At 45.8% G+C, this 15,870-nt stretch overlaps 1 protein-coding gene across 2 annotated transcripts in view; it reads right to left on the reverse strand.

Annotated features, from left to right (window-relative positions):
- The window catches only part of SFMBT2 (Scm like with four mbt domains 2), a 122,523-nt gene that overhangs the window by 23,876 nt on the left and 82,777 nt on the right, over positions 1–15,870 (reverse strand). For both annotated transcript variants that reach the window (XM_005446200.3, XM_055711470.1), the window contains 5 exons: positions 14,738–14,864; positions 8,261–8,374; positions 6,918–6,960; positions 6,265–6,335; positions 4,929–5,068 (listed from right to left, as the gene is read on the reverse strand). In XM_005446200.3, coding sequence (XP_005446257.1) covers positions 4,929–5,068; positions 6,265–6,335; positions 6,918–6,960; positions 8,261–8,374; positions 14,738–14,864 — 495 coding nt within the window. The remainder of the gene's footprint in view (positions 1–4,928; positions 5,069–6,264; positions 6,336–6,917; positions 6,961–8,260; positions 8,375–14,737; positions 14,865–15,870) is intronic.

Consider the following 15,870-nt stretch of genomic DNA (forward strand, 5'->3'; position numbering starts at 1 on the left):
GCCCTGGAGCCGAGGTGTGGATCAGACACCACCAGCCTTTGCTGCTACGCACCTATGAGGTTTTATTTTGATACTGCTGAACTTCGGATTTTCAGAGGCAAGTAGGCTGGAGTCACATCACTGAGCACGATCACACAGCACCACCACTGTCAGGTGCACAAGGGCCCTTTTCTGTCCATGTTTAGATGTGTCTGATGCCACTGGGCAGTTCAGCACCTTTCTTCACATCATAGTTTTTGTGTATTCACACATTTCCCATCTCTCCACCCCTCTTTGTTAACAGTCCTCATCCTGGATGAAGCTTTCTCAGGAGATTATCACTGATGAGGTGCAGGTCAAAATACCATCACACCTCTTCTCCTGTTCAAGAGCCCAATGATCAGCATCCTTTTAAGGAGAAACTCAGTTCCCCTCCTCTATCTGAGATATGATGCCACATCTCCTACTTAACAGGAGAGACCTTAACTACCAAGCTAGCCTCTGTCGGGACAGTAAACAGTCATTGTATTTTACCTGGAACAATGACATGCCTGTGGGACAGAGAGAGAAGGGAAAAAAAAAGAGTTCTTCAGGATTCTTTGATTAGATGAGCAAAGATTTAAAAGTGAGCTTTTGTCACAGTCAAGATTTAAGTGCTTACATGCTTATCAATAGTCCATGACATTTCAAAAATACCAATGTCCAGATTCTAAGTTGGAGGAACTACTACAGATGAGCTGAAGTCCACTGAGCAGTCTTGAGGAGGATGTTAGTGAACCCTCTTGCAGAAATGCAGTCTGTATCTTTCCAGACTATAGAGGTTTCTGCCATTGCAGCACCACATCTGATCACTAATAATAACCCTATCAGCCCAGCTCAATAATACATCTCAGGCTCAGTACAAGCAACTTAATTTTCTGAGCACTACGGCTTAATTATGCAATTTTTTCCTAAGAAGTCATGCTGTGCTCCAAAAAATTCAAGTTGCAGAGTGCGATAGCTTTCCTTCACAAATGCTTGCTGATTTCTCCTGTTTGCATCACTTGGACAGTCAGTCACATTACCTATAAGTCCATTTTCTTTTTAAAAAGAGAAAGGGCAAAGTTCCTTAAAAATAGTAAAAGCAGTAAGAAATGAGGCTAATCTTTACAGCGTATTTCCCTAAAAGTGGTGGGTTATATATGAAGTCTTTAAAAGACACCTCATTTTGTTTTGCAGCGTTGCCATGGTAAGTTGTTGGCAGAGATGGAAGAACTGTTCAGAAGTATTTTTTAGATATTCTGACCCAACAACTAAATCTAAAGCTGACAATGTGTTTATTTTAATTTAACTTTAAGCTAGTATTTATTACATATTTTAGCTACTACACAGTCACTATTATTCAGCCAAGATGCAGTTGTTGGATGGCAATGGTTGATGCCTCCACTGTGTTCAGCTCCAAGTTTCAACTTCTTTTCCAAACAAGTATCTCAGGGACGAGACAAGTTTTGCAGCTGATATTAAACAGGCATGACCACCTCACTTGCCTTCTGGCCTGAAATAAACCACGATAAACCACTGGGCCCAGCAGAAACTTGTGCTGGCACCAGGAATAGTGAAGAGCTAGGCTTTAAAAATAAGTTTGGCACTAGACAGCACAAGAGTTACTTGTCACTCACCTAAGGCTTTGCATGGATGCAAGGATATATGCACACACACATACAATTAAAATTACTATTTTTGATCATACTACAAAATAAGTTGCAATTGCTTTCATGGTTTTGCTGGGGAATATTGCTCAAGGGCTGCCGTTCTGGGGCACCTTAGCAGTTTCCTCTGTGCAGAGCTCACAACCTCTGAACCCAACAGGAGGACAAAGCAATTGTGCAGAAAGCCGGGGGATGCGGTAAAAATGCAGAACTCAGCAGAAATGCCTGTTCTGTTGGAAAAGAGGTGCTGCACAAAAGCAAGGCTATCTGAGCTGGTTCTCTCCCAACACCCCAGGTGAGAACAGCCCACACTACTCAGACAGGAGAAGATGCTCCTACTCCACACTACGAGGGTATCTCCTAACCTTGTTTAACCCAGAAGCAACCAGTACTGATCCACAGCTACCTCACCATTAGCATGCAGGTGAGTAGCACCAGTTTGTTTGGAGCTGGATCCAGGATGATGCTTCACTGCATTAGTGATGGAGGAAAGGAAGGACTGATGCTGAGAAGCGTCATGAAGTACAGTTGTGCTGCATTTTTTGATACAACCCTCATGGTTGACTGTGAAGGAAGCTAGAGGATGGGGAGCTACCTCCCTCAGCACCCAGCCAGGAGCAAGGTCTTCTATCACCTGGTGCTAGTGGGGAGAGGACATCTGCTCTCTTCTTGCCTTAGGCAATCCAGGCTGGAAAATGGGGCAAGGTTTGGTTGTTCAGCTGTTTTTAGAGTAGGGTTTCCATTGGTGCCAAACACAGCAGCAGCTCTGTCACAGAGCCTGCTGCCCACTGTGAACTGGCTGGTGACTGGCACAGACTTTTAACTTGAGCGTCTCTGAAGGCTGTGACTTACGGCTGGAGACCCGGGTGATTTAAAAAGCTCTCACCAGACCACTACTGACTCCACTGTTCCTTTGTAGCTGTTGTTTTCAGTTGTCTTTCCCACCCTCCCCTGTGTGTTGCCAAAGTAAAGCCCATGTATAATTTATCTATTCCAGACAAGTTATGCTGATGCATAATTTACAATGGCCTGCAATTTTCCTATATAGTGAGAGAGAGATAATTACAATGCATTTGCATTCCTGCGGCCACATCATCAGTGGGTGTAAAGCAAGACTAAGGCATCAAGCTCAGCACTGTGACTGGGTCCAGAGAGACGAGGACCCTTGTGAGCTCTTCAGCTGTACAAAGCCTTGTGGCTGTGGTCTTGGGCTGGAGGAAGTATCTCCTGCAGTCTTCTCACCACTCAGCTCTGCAGTCCTTCTGGGTGCTCTGGCAGCTACTACAGATCTTCATCTTGATGCAGGGATGTCTTCTTTGCCACTTGTTGCATCCTCCACATACTGGGCACCCTTATCTTCCCCGCTGCCCACGGTTCTCTGAGCTGCTAACACCTCTCTCATCTGTGCAGCAGCTGACAGGAACCAGGTGTACCTCCCCTACAGCAACACGCTGAGTGTCTTCCCTTTACCCTTTCCAAAATTTGGACTTGGTCACTGTGGTCAGAATGACCTTGAATTTATCTGACCAATGCTGGGCCATTGCCATTGTCCCGCTCCTTAGGAAGTCATTCATGTCTCCAAAAGCAAGATGCCCATGCCTCACTGACACTGCTATTTACTCCTTCAGCAAGCAATTCTGTAAGGAGGCAGAGCAAAAGAGAATAGGCTTTCTGCAGGAAACTCAGGTTGGTTTCCACAGTTGGTAATTGGTCAAATTCCTGAGGAATTTGGAGAAGGCGGTATTAGTCTCTGCAGCAAAGCCCTAAGATACTAGGGGAGGACCTGACAGAAGCTTTGCACTGCTCATGTTTTCAAAATCCAAATTCCAGGAGGCGAGGAGGAAGAAACATTAGCATAAGTACTGACTCTGCATGCCTCATGTTTCCCCCATGTTGCTTTTTCATCGCCTTTTTCCCAAGCAGCAGCAGATTGCTAACGCTCCACATCAGCAAGCCGCTATGGACTTGGTTTCAAACGTGGCAGCTGTCAACTTTTGCTCTGCAACCACTTTATGCTGCTTTGTGCTGAGGGTTATTTCTGACTAGCTTCCTTGAGACCCAAGTGTCCCACCTGCACGGGCAGCTGGGTTACTGGGCTCTCTTCATGGCGCAGCTTTTAACCATGTGAGACCACCAGCAGTGCTGTTGTGTATAAAGCAGTGCACATAGGTGATGAGGAAGCGAATGGGGATACAAGAGTCACTCTACAGTACAGTACAGAGTTTTTTTCAAAACTGGTGGGCGATTTGGGAGGAACCTCGTCTTTTAGGTGTTTCTGTTAAGGGCTGCGATTCATCTCATTTCAGACAACTGCAAACATCCTGAGCTGGGCACTGATGACCTTGTCAATACATCAGATAAATGAACACCTAGAAGTTCCCATGCTTTTCCAGCAAGGGCAGAGGGAGCTCAGACATGCCCCTGCAACCACGTCAAGGGGGATTCATATAGATACAGACCTGAAAGCTGGAAGATCTGGATTTCTAGAAGGCCCAAGTCAAACAATGGTGTCCAAGGCACCATAGGCACCCTGCTTATCTAACAGTACCATCTTGCTGTCCTCTGCCACTTGCAGTCACCTTGCCTTTCATATGTATATAGGCCAAAATCTTTGTGGAAAGTACTTGTGCATTTTTTCAGACAAGCTAGCTTTTCTCCGAGGTCAACAGCAAGCGCTCAATACTCTGGATTTGGCCCAAAGCAAGCACTGATGGGATCAGGATGAAGTGAATAGATGGTGGTGCTCTGTCATCCCTGCTGTGTGGGATTAACCCATTCACATTCATCAAGAGCTAGGCACACCACAGCTTTCACTCAGCACATCGCACACACCCCTGCTTGGCTTTCTGTCCTATTCTCCTTAGATCTCGATGGCTTGGGCCCCATTGGACCATGATCACATAAAGGTGTCACCCACACTGAAACTGCTGGCCCAACAGCGTCGTGGGTGCTGAGAAACAGGTTGATGGCAACACCCACAAAGGCCCTCACTGGGGATCGCTCTGGTCAGAACATGAATTCTCTTGCACACAGTTAGACAAAACTTGCTCCCAACCAACAGAACTCCCCATGTCTCAAAAACATCACCTCTCCCATCAAAAACCACACAAATATACCTACCCCCTCTTCCCATCTTGCATTTCTGATTTATGAAAACTACTACAGAGCTCCAGGACAATTTTAGGTGCATTCTTTTCAAATTCTGGGCCTAGCAACACATGATGTCCCCTGAAATGCCCCCAAAAGATAGCTGAGCCATACCTCTTTAAGGACCAGCACGCACTTGCCAGGTCCGACAGACTGAGGTAGCTCTGCTATTCTGCCTTTGTTTAAATATGGACCTGAGAAGCAGCGGTGGTTGATGTAGAGCTGGGGGCAGCAGTATCTCCCATTGATGGTGCCTGCAAGGAGAAAGTAGTATTGACGTGTGTGCAGCACTTCTGTATAATAAATCAAGGGCCCTTCTTCTTCCTCCTAGATGTGGGAAGAAGGGGAGAAGAGTAAAGGAGGCCCAGAACCCTGACATAGAAGGTAGAGAAGTCTCTGCTGCTCAAATCCATCCCACACAGGAAAAGCAAGTGCTTTTAACAGCAACTGATTTGGCTGCACACCCTACTGAAAGAAGAATCGCAAAAGGATTTCATTCATAACGTGACCCAAGGCTCTTTTGTAACTCACATTGCAAATGGATGTGAGTGACTCGGTTGCAGCTTTCCAGAAAATGAATATATTAGCTGCCTCTCACAGATACGGAATCAGCTCAGGGAGAGCATTCAAGTGGAGAGGTCTACAAACACCTCCTCAGCTACCGTCCTACCCAGTAAGCATGGCGGTGCCATTCCCCTGACCCAACACGGGTCTACAGAGCAACTTTCTTTGTCTGGGTTAATTACTCCGGGCTCCTTTACAGCCCATGGAGAGAAGTGGGTACTTCTAGATGCAGCTCATATGCCATCCAAGTGGTTATCCACTTTTTGGTTATCATACCCAAGAAGAGCCTATTTCTCCCCATTTGATTGTAAAAGGGCCCTGGAATGTTGGCTTGGATGCCAATGTGTGTCCTGCCATCTGCTGAAATCAAGTGAGTTAAATGCTGCCCCTCCTGCTGGGTCTACACAATTAACTAGATGAATACTGCACTCAGAATCTCCTGCCATTGCTACAGGGGAGAAAAATTTGCTTTTAGCAGAAGTAGCAGACATGCCCACACAGTCCTGATGCTAACACTGGGACCCATTCAGTCCTGGTGTAAGCAACTTCATTGATGCCAATTAAAAAGTCGCATCCATCTCTACCAGGGCTTCATTAGCCTGGCCCCAACATCATTAGCTGAAATGGACAAGCTGGACAAGCTGCAGGGGAACTCGGATAACCCCAGCAAGACACAGTGTTCACACATGTAGGCTCACACCCTCACATGCTGTACATCAGAGACTCCTCGCACTGTTGGTGGGTCCACACTGCCTCACACCCCATGGGGGATGAGGTTCCATCTCCCCACCCGTACAACACACTTGCTCCCTTTTGGTGGTCATCCCCCTCCACACAGGCAACGGGTCCTTGAAATAAGGATGCTGCTAGTGCCCAGCAGCCTTACCTGTTGTGTCTGGCTGAGGAACGGGGCAGAGGTCATGAGGTATTTTCTCAACAGGCACTGTGGAAGGTAACCTGTTAAAACAGCAATTCAGTGTTATTTCATAGTGTCAGGCAGGACAAAGGGGCAGAACCAGCTTTCAGGCTGGACCCAGAGACACACCAGCACCTGCCTGGACTGAGAAAAGGAGGAGATACCTCAAATGCAACCCCACTTCCACATGGTTTACCACAGCCTAGGGCCAGCATATTGCAGAAGAAGGAGCCAGCTCCACACCTCCTCCAAAAATATACTCTGGTCTGTGAGCTTTAGCCCTTCAGGCTGCAAATATTCACACTTAAATCCCTTAAATTCTTGTTTCTAGAAACTGCAAGGGGTAGATAGGGAAATGCCGTCCTGGCACATGTCCGTCTTTCATAAGCATCCCTTACTGACCATCAAACACTGGCCATGCAGTTTCCAACCAGTGAAAAAATTCTATTACAAAGACTTTCTAATATGCTCACAAATATTTTAGATTTAAAAGAATCCTCTTGTTGACTGTGCTGCAGTATCTGGGCAGGAGTTTGCAAAGTCATTTAGCTGCTGTGTATTATCTCCCCTGGAAGACCTGATGCATCCCTGTAAAAACATCACCTTAAGTAACAAAAACTTACTGCTTTTCGGGTTGCACAACTGCAATTCTTCTCTTCCTTCGCACTGCAAAAATGAAGCAAGGAAGAAAAAAATAGTTTTGTACCCTTCTATCCTATAAAGTATACCCATAATGCATAAAAAGCTGTATAAATGCACTGACTATAAAATGACTTGTAACACAATGAAATGGTACTTAATTACTATCGCCATCTTTTCTTGGTATTTTTTAAGTAAGTCACTACATCATTAAAACCTACTTTAAAGATGTAATAATACATTTAATCTTTCCTCTGGAATGCTAATACTGTGTTTTATGGGATCAGTACAAAAAAAAATTAAAATAAAAACACAAATATTTTTCCATACAGAAACACATATGGATAAGATTACATTTTACAAGCATGATTACCTTCAGCATAATTTATCCCTAGCTATAAATTGCAATAAGGCTGCATAATGTTGCCATAGCAGTATTCTCTCAAATTAGGCCCCGGCTGCCTGATTTTTAACTTAAGCATATTTAACTCTTCAAAAGGGTTGACACATCTTAAAATTTGCCTTTCAGATGTTAATTAATATAAACAGTGAGGCTAATTTTTCATCTGGTGGCTTAAGATTGGGGTTGGATAGCTTCTGCGAGGAACAGGAGAACAACACCAAGCCACTGAGCACTCATGAACTGCCTTCAAATGCAAATGGAAAGGGAAGAAATTCATCTTAATACACACTGGAGGCAGGACAAAACACTATGGGCTTACTTGTGCTGGGAGAGATTTAAATTAAACACTAGGGAAATCTCTGGGCTGATAAGGGCAGTGAAATAATGGGATAGATACCCTGGGAAGGGGCAGAAATGCCACCAGAGAAGGCCAGCAAACATTTCTCAATTTAGATGGAGCAGATCCCAGTTTGGAGGGGGAGCACCTAGATGGCCTCTTTATGTCAATTCCACCCTGTATTTTATGGGGTTTTTTTCCAATTTGAGGTTGTGTCCCCCTAATTCACTCAGCTGCCCAAATGAACCTGCTTCAGCGCAACGAAACCTGGTTTCACTCTGGCAACGCCATCACAAACCCACAACTCTGCAACCCCAAACCACCTACCACCCCTTCCCAGCACCAACAACTTCATTTTTAGAGGGGCTGATCACACAGACAAGTACAAATTGCATAAAACCAGTGCTGCAGCGTCTGGTCACTAATGAGATTGATTACTATTTATTACAGTACATTTACAGCCTAGTTAACTACTAGGCTGCTAGTTAGGTTGGTAGTTTCAAGAATAGGATTACAAACGTAAGACAAACTCTCTGGTATATCTGCTGAAGTAATATCTAAGCTGCTGGGGGTTTCCATGTACTTACAAACAGCTTTGTGTGGTGGAGTTAGGTTATAAGCATTCGCTTCACACCAGCCCACGGGGAAAATGTCCATAGACTCTACATCAACTATGTACTCTGGGGAGGGCATCTGTAAACCTATAAACACAAATTTATAACGTAATTTAGACACGGGAATACCAAGCTCAGAGCCATTCAAGCATTCATCATGAACCAAGGGAAGCAAATGATGGAACACGTGAAAATAAATCTGCTTCCCTGCATCAAAATCAGGCATCATTTCATCTTCAGTTTTGCACAGACAGCAATGATAAGGCTGTTGCATTCACAGCGCAACGTGATTCCAGAGAAAATCCCCATTAAGAGCACTCTACGGGTGCGCAGTGAAGAAGGCAAAAGCCAGTAAGGTTAAACACGCGTGACTTTCCCCAGCAAGATGGCCTGACTGACCTCTAGCTTTGTTGTAGAGTTGCACAAGCCAGTTAGCAGCAACTTGCTGGGTGCTTGCTCTTTAATGGTAAGAGAGTGTATATGGGCTTTAACAGGATGGTAGCTGATGAGACAAGCCTTCATGCCCCGATGTCCCCCAAAGCTTTTTTGTGTCGTTCTGCCCTCGAGTCACTGATTTTAAGGGTGGGAGACGGCCACTTTTCTGTCTAGATGTGCCATGGATTCTCCTAGGGCTCTTCACTGCACATGAAACATGAGCTGATCACCCAGCAAGGGAGAGACAGTACAAAAACCCCAAGTGGGACAGATGCACTGATACCTCTGGCACAATACTGACTCCAAAGCCCACTGAGAATCTCTGCTTAAAGCAAATCTCTTGCAGTTTGGTTATTATGCCTCCTTTACAAGACATTCTCCTGTCTTGGTTTATGTGGGTCACACTCAAAGCCCACTCCAGCAAATGGAAATATTCCCACTGGCTTTCAGTTCTTTTGAAAACAACTCTGGGTCCTGAGTCAAGACACCATTTAATTACTCCAATTCAAGTCCATCTGTGCCAGTACAGCCTGGCCAGCAGCTTCACTCCCTCCTGCCATTTCCATCCTAGAACCCGTATCTCCAGCACCAGCATGAGATGATCTTCTAATAAAAGAGACCAAAGCATCAGCAGCTTCCCCTGCAGCATCCTTGCCTTTGCATCTGTTACAGCATCTTTGCCTCCTGCTTACGGCAGCAGTGTTTGACTGTGCACAGCTAGATGACTACAGGGAACTTCCCACTAATGAATGTTCATCAAGGGCTTGCAGTGTAATTGAAACAGTAATTGAACTTTGTGATGGGAAAGGCATCGAGGCTGAGACACAGCATTTGGATCAATCTTGTCTCTAGTAATAAACCTGATGCACTTTGAGAGTGCGTGGCTGTATGAAAACCCAAAGCAAGCAGGAAAATAGGTGCTGGCACTCACACTGCTGGATGAAGTAATTAAAAAAATGAAGTCATGATGTCTGTGTAGATGCACAGATGTCTTTGTGGTATTTCTCTGAGCCCCGCATCATGTTCACGCATTATACATTGAAGATGCAGTCTCTATTTCACTGGGATATGGGGAAGGGAAGAGGAAGGGATGAAGGCTCGTGATACAGGACACAATCTGCTCATACAAGCAGTGGAGACTCAATGCAAGATCTCAGCAGCTGGCATTCCCTGCAAAACCATTTCCTTCCATGAGAAAATATCAAGAGGTCACTGCTCAGTTTGAACCTGATGAAAGCTGTTCAGTGGGCAAAACGTTTTCACCTAACACCACAAATCCATCCAAGGAACTAATGTGAGAACTGCTGAAATAAGTGGGAAGAAATGCAGAGAGAGAGCAAGCCATGGATCAAGACCTAAACAGAGCAAGAGAACAACACAGTCCCCACTGAAATCTCACCAGACCTGGAAAAATCCACTATTTTCATCACTGTAACTTAACTGCTCTACAGTGTCATTCTGACCAAATAAGCAGACTGAATGTACTTTCCCACTTGCAAACAACTACAGATGTGACACAAACATTCTGGTTTTGGCGTTTACAGATGCAGCCACCCTGACAAGCAAGGAAACACCACAACGTCTGTTCTCCTGCAACTCCTACTCCTCTTATAAGACACAGTCATAGCTACTCTGTCCTCCCGGGCACTGTTTCTGCCCCCTGGTAACTGATAACCCTGCCTTCCACTTCCAGCATCTCACTGCTTCATTTGGCCTCACTCATGTAAGTAGGAAACAGCTTGTTTGAGACTCATTAGTTTCATTTGCTGCATTTTATGCTACCATCTTCTTAGACTAAGAAATGTCCATGAGACCTGAGAGGTTACATGGAAAAGAAAAGAACAGGGAGATTGGAAACAAGGTGAGGAAAATCTCCACCTCCTGCTGTGAATCTTGTAGGATGGGCAGAATAGAGCAGCAACTCTAGAAAACTCTCCGAGGGAAAATTACGGAAAATCTCCCTGGAGAAGTGATTAACAAAAGGGTTTTCCTCATATTCCTAGGCTGTGCAGAGAGTGTACATTATTACTTGTATAAATTCACACCAGAAAGCTTCAGCTTTAAAATCTAAAATGAACCAGTAAAAATTAACAATGCAGATGATGAGTAATAAAGTAGCAGAAAGTGATGGGATGCGCACAGCATCGGATCAGACCTATGCTTCTCTTCCACCACAGGGGAACTATACTGCTGCTCATTTAATGCTCGCCCTGAAGTTTACAGAGTTTTGCTACTGTACAAAGCGTGATTTATTAAGCAATGTTCCCTCATGTCTAACTCGACGCTGCTTAACTACTGTGTCCTGTTTTATGGCTGCAGTTTGGGCTGTCAAACAGTGAAACTGGGAGGGCAACAATGAAAGCTTCAGATGTGCCTGTGATAAATGGTGGGACCCGAGGTCTTCAGCAGTGGGCTCCCATGGTAGTTGGGGAGTCTTGCTGCTACCAGAATATAAATAATCAGTTAGAAACAATAGTGTATAAATGGAGTCAAAAAAACATGCCACCACAGTTCAAGCCACATTTATTTTACAACTCTGCAAGCAGGGTTTGGGGTTTTTTTTTAATGCCTAGTTTTAGCACAACACTGTGAATACTGTAGTCATGTACTTCAACAGCAGCAAAGATTTCTTTTCATTTTTGCAGTCCTTTGCATCTTTTCCTTTTACTACAGAACATTCTATTCCTGGTATCGAGATATAAACCAAGCGTAAAGGCAGCTATATATCAGAACTCAAAAGACAAGGAGATGCACATAGGTTGTAAAAAGCATCCTTTAAGAAACTGAAAGAGTAAAAGGGATGGAGAAAGAGACGAGGGAGGGGAGCAAGGTGGGAGTGTGTGGCCCTCTCCCTGCTTCTATCCAGGATCCTGGAGGACTAGTTAATTTAAGACCCAAGAAACAATGCTTCCTATTCACTATAATGGACAAAAGTTTAGTGAACACTGAGTCCTTCTGAAAGTACTACAGCTTGGGGAGGGCAGGGGAAGACGGATTCCCAAACCCTATAAAATCTGCCTATAAAAGTGAAGGCACCTGGCCATTTAAGAAGGGGAGCTGCCAAAATGGGTCAGATTCCTTGACCAGATGGGTGTGAAGTCAACAACAGTTAGTGAGAACTGAATTTTCAAACAAGCGTTGATTCCAGCTCTTTAACATGTACCCCACACCCAGACCAGGCTGCAGATGAGCTTTTGCTGCCTCAGAGTCAGAGGGCAATCAGTTATCTTAGATGAAAAAAAAATCAAAACCAGCTATTCCACACAGCTCTACCAAATGCAAAATCATACCTGCTCTGTATGCTGGAGATAATCACAGAGGAGACAAAGTGCCTGTGGTGACAGCCGTACATCAGGGACGGAGAAGGGTGACAATACAGCTCTCCTACATCCCCCAGCTCTGCTGCATTCAGGAGCTCGCCTACAGCTCTGCTCTCCCCAGATCTCAGCCAGCACAAACTGCGAGGCTTAGCAGCAAAGACACGAGAAGCACAAAGGATTTGGCCTGCCAAACTTTAGGTCAGGAGTAATCTCTCTTTGGGTAGCAACTGCGTTATAAATCTCTGAGAATGGGATTTATCACGGAGGCATCAGGAAAGCCTTGTCTACCATATAATGCTACTTCCGTAGAGCTAAACACCACTGAACACCTGCCTTTCTTATATTTTAGAGCAAGCTGCTAGCACAAATGAGGCACTTTGGGTTACCTGAACATGTTTTTCCTAACTTGAAGGGCTTTGATCGGAGACCTTTCCTCTTGTACAAACTGCACCGCACGCTGTCACATGCCGAAATACTTCTTGGGTTATCATAATCAATGCAGTATGATGCTGAAGGAGATGTGCCAGGTAACGATGAAGCAATACAGTTAAGAATCACCAATCGGCTTCCACTGGCTTCCAGTCCCAAAACACTGAGTGCTGACCATCTTGCGGATGAGTGAAGGTGACCTTTTGTGCAGATCAGGTTTGATACTTCATCTCAAGTACCCCTTGATAACTGCAAGATATCTGCAAGGATATCTGCAAGAACCCCTTATAACCCCTGTTCCTCTGTCCCTTCCTGAAATCATGTGCTCACAACGTTTTGTACTCACATTAACTCTTTCCTAACTGTTTTCCCTGGAAGAGCTAAAAAAACCAACCCTGCATCAATCTCTCAGAATGAGGGTTCACACTGTTTTTGAGGAAACAATCTTGACAGCGGTCTGAATTTAATGCACTTCAGGAAAACTACCCATGAGCCAGCAGACTGACCTCATGGGCCATCAGAGAAGCCATGGGTGACTCCTTTCCTCCCTCCCACCTCCTGCTACAGAGCTCCCATGGAGCAAGCAGGTGTCACTGACTTAAAAGACTTACTCCCTTTCTTTTTGATTCAGCTCTCTGCAGGGCAACATTCTGACCTGGAGCCCAGCACAAGCTTCATTTCTCCCCATCCTTTCCTTCTCTTATAAGTCTGGGATACCAACGACACGCACTACTCCCTGAGCTGCAGAACACGACTGTGCCTTGCCTTCCTCCCATCTCACCAAGCCAACAAGCCATCTCCTGGGGTTGTACATCACGAGTGTTTAAGAGATGTTGCTCTTTCATTGGCCAAGTCTCTCAGGGATACCTTGAAATACCAATCAGCATCTACCAGAAATGCGTAAGCTGAGCTGCACAGGATCTACCTATCAGCACAGGATTCCAAACAAAGGGGTGTTTCAACATTACGTCTCCCTGAACCGGCATGGTAGCTTAACCAAATGAATTTTATTTTGCAGATGGGAGGGTTCCAGTAAGATGCTGGGGTTTGACTGTGTAAGGGCTGGCAGCACAAGGGATGGCATATCTGCCTTCTGCATTCATCAAGAGGCAGAAGCGCAGATATTAAAGAGGTTGGTGATGAGCTGGACACCAGAAGTGCCTTTGATATTTTCATGGCTCTCCAGAAGAAAGTAAAGAAGCATATTACATTTGTCATTATGTTGACCCAATTATGATTGATTTCAGAGTAAACTGAAGCTCTTATATCCCTTATAGATGAAGCCAGTAGCTTCAAACAATAGTGTGTTACCTTGATGGGTAAAAACTAAACAATGCTGTCACAATGGCACATGCTACAACAACTGATGGTTTATCACAGTGCCCATGAAAACACTTCAATGAGCATGGCTTTCTGCTCTCAGTGACTTTACAAATAATACTGGTTTTAAAGCAATAGTAAGAAGAATCCCTGTGTTATTCTAAATTACACTTACATAAGAAGTCCTTGCCAGTTGAATTGAGAAAGTCCCAAGAGCAAAACCTTACAAAAAATGAGCTCATCTGTATACCTCGTTTCAAGAAAGGTGGAAATGGAAGTTAAGATACGGTATTATGGTCTGCTAGTTTTTCAGCACTCTCCTAATACTGCCTGTACGGTGGTAGTGTTCTCCATGGGGCGATGGCTTTCTAAACTCTGTATAATAGAGTTACTGCCTGCAAGAGCTCTCTTAGATCAGCGAAGGAAACTGCACAACCACAGGGAGGAGGGATGTGAGCATGTGATGACCACAGTGAGAAACAGCATATATTGCATAAGTTTTATGGACCTAGGTGAAGAAAGGAGTGAAATGAGAAGGGATGAAGGGAGAAAGGGAAAGAGAGAAGGAGGGAGGGAGGGAGGGAAGGAAAGAAGGGAAGAAGTTGCAGGGGGTTAGAAGACCCCATGAGAGTGTGCTGGAAATCACAGTGGACATCTCAGCTACACAAACTGAGGCTAACATCCATTCCTAGGATGGAGATCTGTCATGATGGCAGGGAGGAGGTTTCTATCATCAAGGAAGATCATGCCGCTAAAAGTCCATGTGGATCAGAAGGTGGAAGACAGGAACAGGGAGAGAGCAGGGAAAGATAATTCTTTGTAGCATATTATTGTCCAATGTGTATAAAACGAAAAATGTGGATAAAGCAGTTTTGTGCAGATGAACGACAAAATAAAGAGTGTTTGAGTGAACCACACAAACACAAGAAGCCTTTACAGCACGTACCTTCAAGGTGAAGCCACATTAACCGTCCTTTAACTGAGGTGATAGAAGCGACACATATCTCTGCAGGGTTCCAGGGGTTCACTGCCTCCAGCTTCATGTTCTTGGTAAAGCCACGGCTGAAGGATGTCTGAAAGAGTCAAGAGTCAATACTGAAACAGGGCACTGCAGCACTGCATGACTTTAATTAGGCTGTCCACTGGGAAGCATAAATTTAGCATGGTTTGCTATTCACTGGAAGTGCAGGATACACTGAAGGACACAAAGGCGTTTAGATTCAAAATGGAGCAGCCCTGGACACCTGTATTGGGTTTGCGTGGCAAGGTTTTGGTAGCTGCGGGGCTACAGAGGTGGCTTCTGTGAGAAGCTGCAAGAAACCCGCCCTGTGTCTGATGGAGCCAGTGCCAGCCGCCTCAGAACAGACCTGCAAGTGGCCAAGGCCAAGCCCGTCAGTGACGGTGGGAGCACCTCCAGGATAATGTATTTAAGAAAGGGAAAAAGTTGATGTACAATGGCAACTGCAGCCAAAGACAGGAGTGGGAATACGTGACAGCAACAGCCCTGCAGACACCCAGATCAGCACAGAAGGAGGCAGGAGATGCTCCAGGTGCCAGAGCAGATGTCCCGGCAGCCCGTGGGGAGCCTCTGGCCAGGCAGGCTGTGCCCCCAGCCCGTGGAGCCCCAGGGGGAGCAGATTCCCCCCACAGCCCATGGGGGACCCTCTCCCAGGACAGAGGGTGCCTGCAGGGGGCTGTGACCCATGGGCAGCGGCACTGGGGCAGCTCCAGGCAGGACCTGTGGCCCTGTGGGGAGGAACCTGGGCTGGGGCAGGGCTGGGGACCCTGCTGGGGACCCCTGGGGCTGGCTGTGCCTGGGGGGCAGCACCCTGTGGGGGGACCCACGCTGGGGCAGTTCATGAAGGGCTGAACCCACAAGAGGGACCCATGTTGGAGAAGTTCATGGAGGACTGTGTCCCATGGGATGGTCCCCAGGCTGGGGCAGGGCAGAGCGTGAAGAGCCCTGTCCCTGAGGGGGAAGGGGTGGCAGGGACAGCGGGTGAGGGACTGTGCTGCTCGTGGGGGGAAGGTTGATAAAGTCAGGAGTGAGTCCTGGAAGAGTGGGCGGAAGGTGTTTTT

Source organism: Falco cherrug, chromosome 5, assembly GCF_023634085.1.
Source record: "Falco cherrug isolate bFalChe1 chromosome 5, bFalChe1.pri, whole genome shotgun sequence".
Taxonomy (NCBI): Eukaryota; Metazoa; Chordata; class Aves; order Falconiformes; family Falconidae; genus Falco; species Falco cherrug.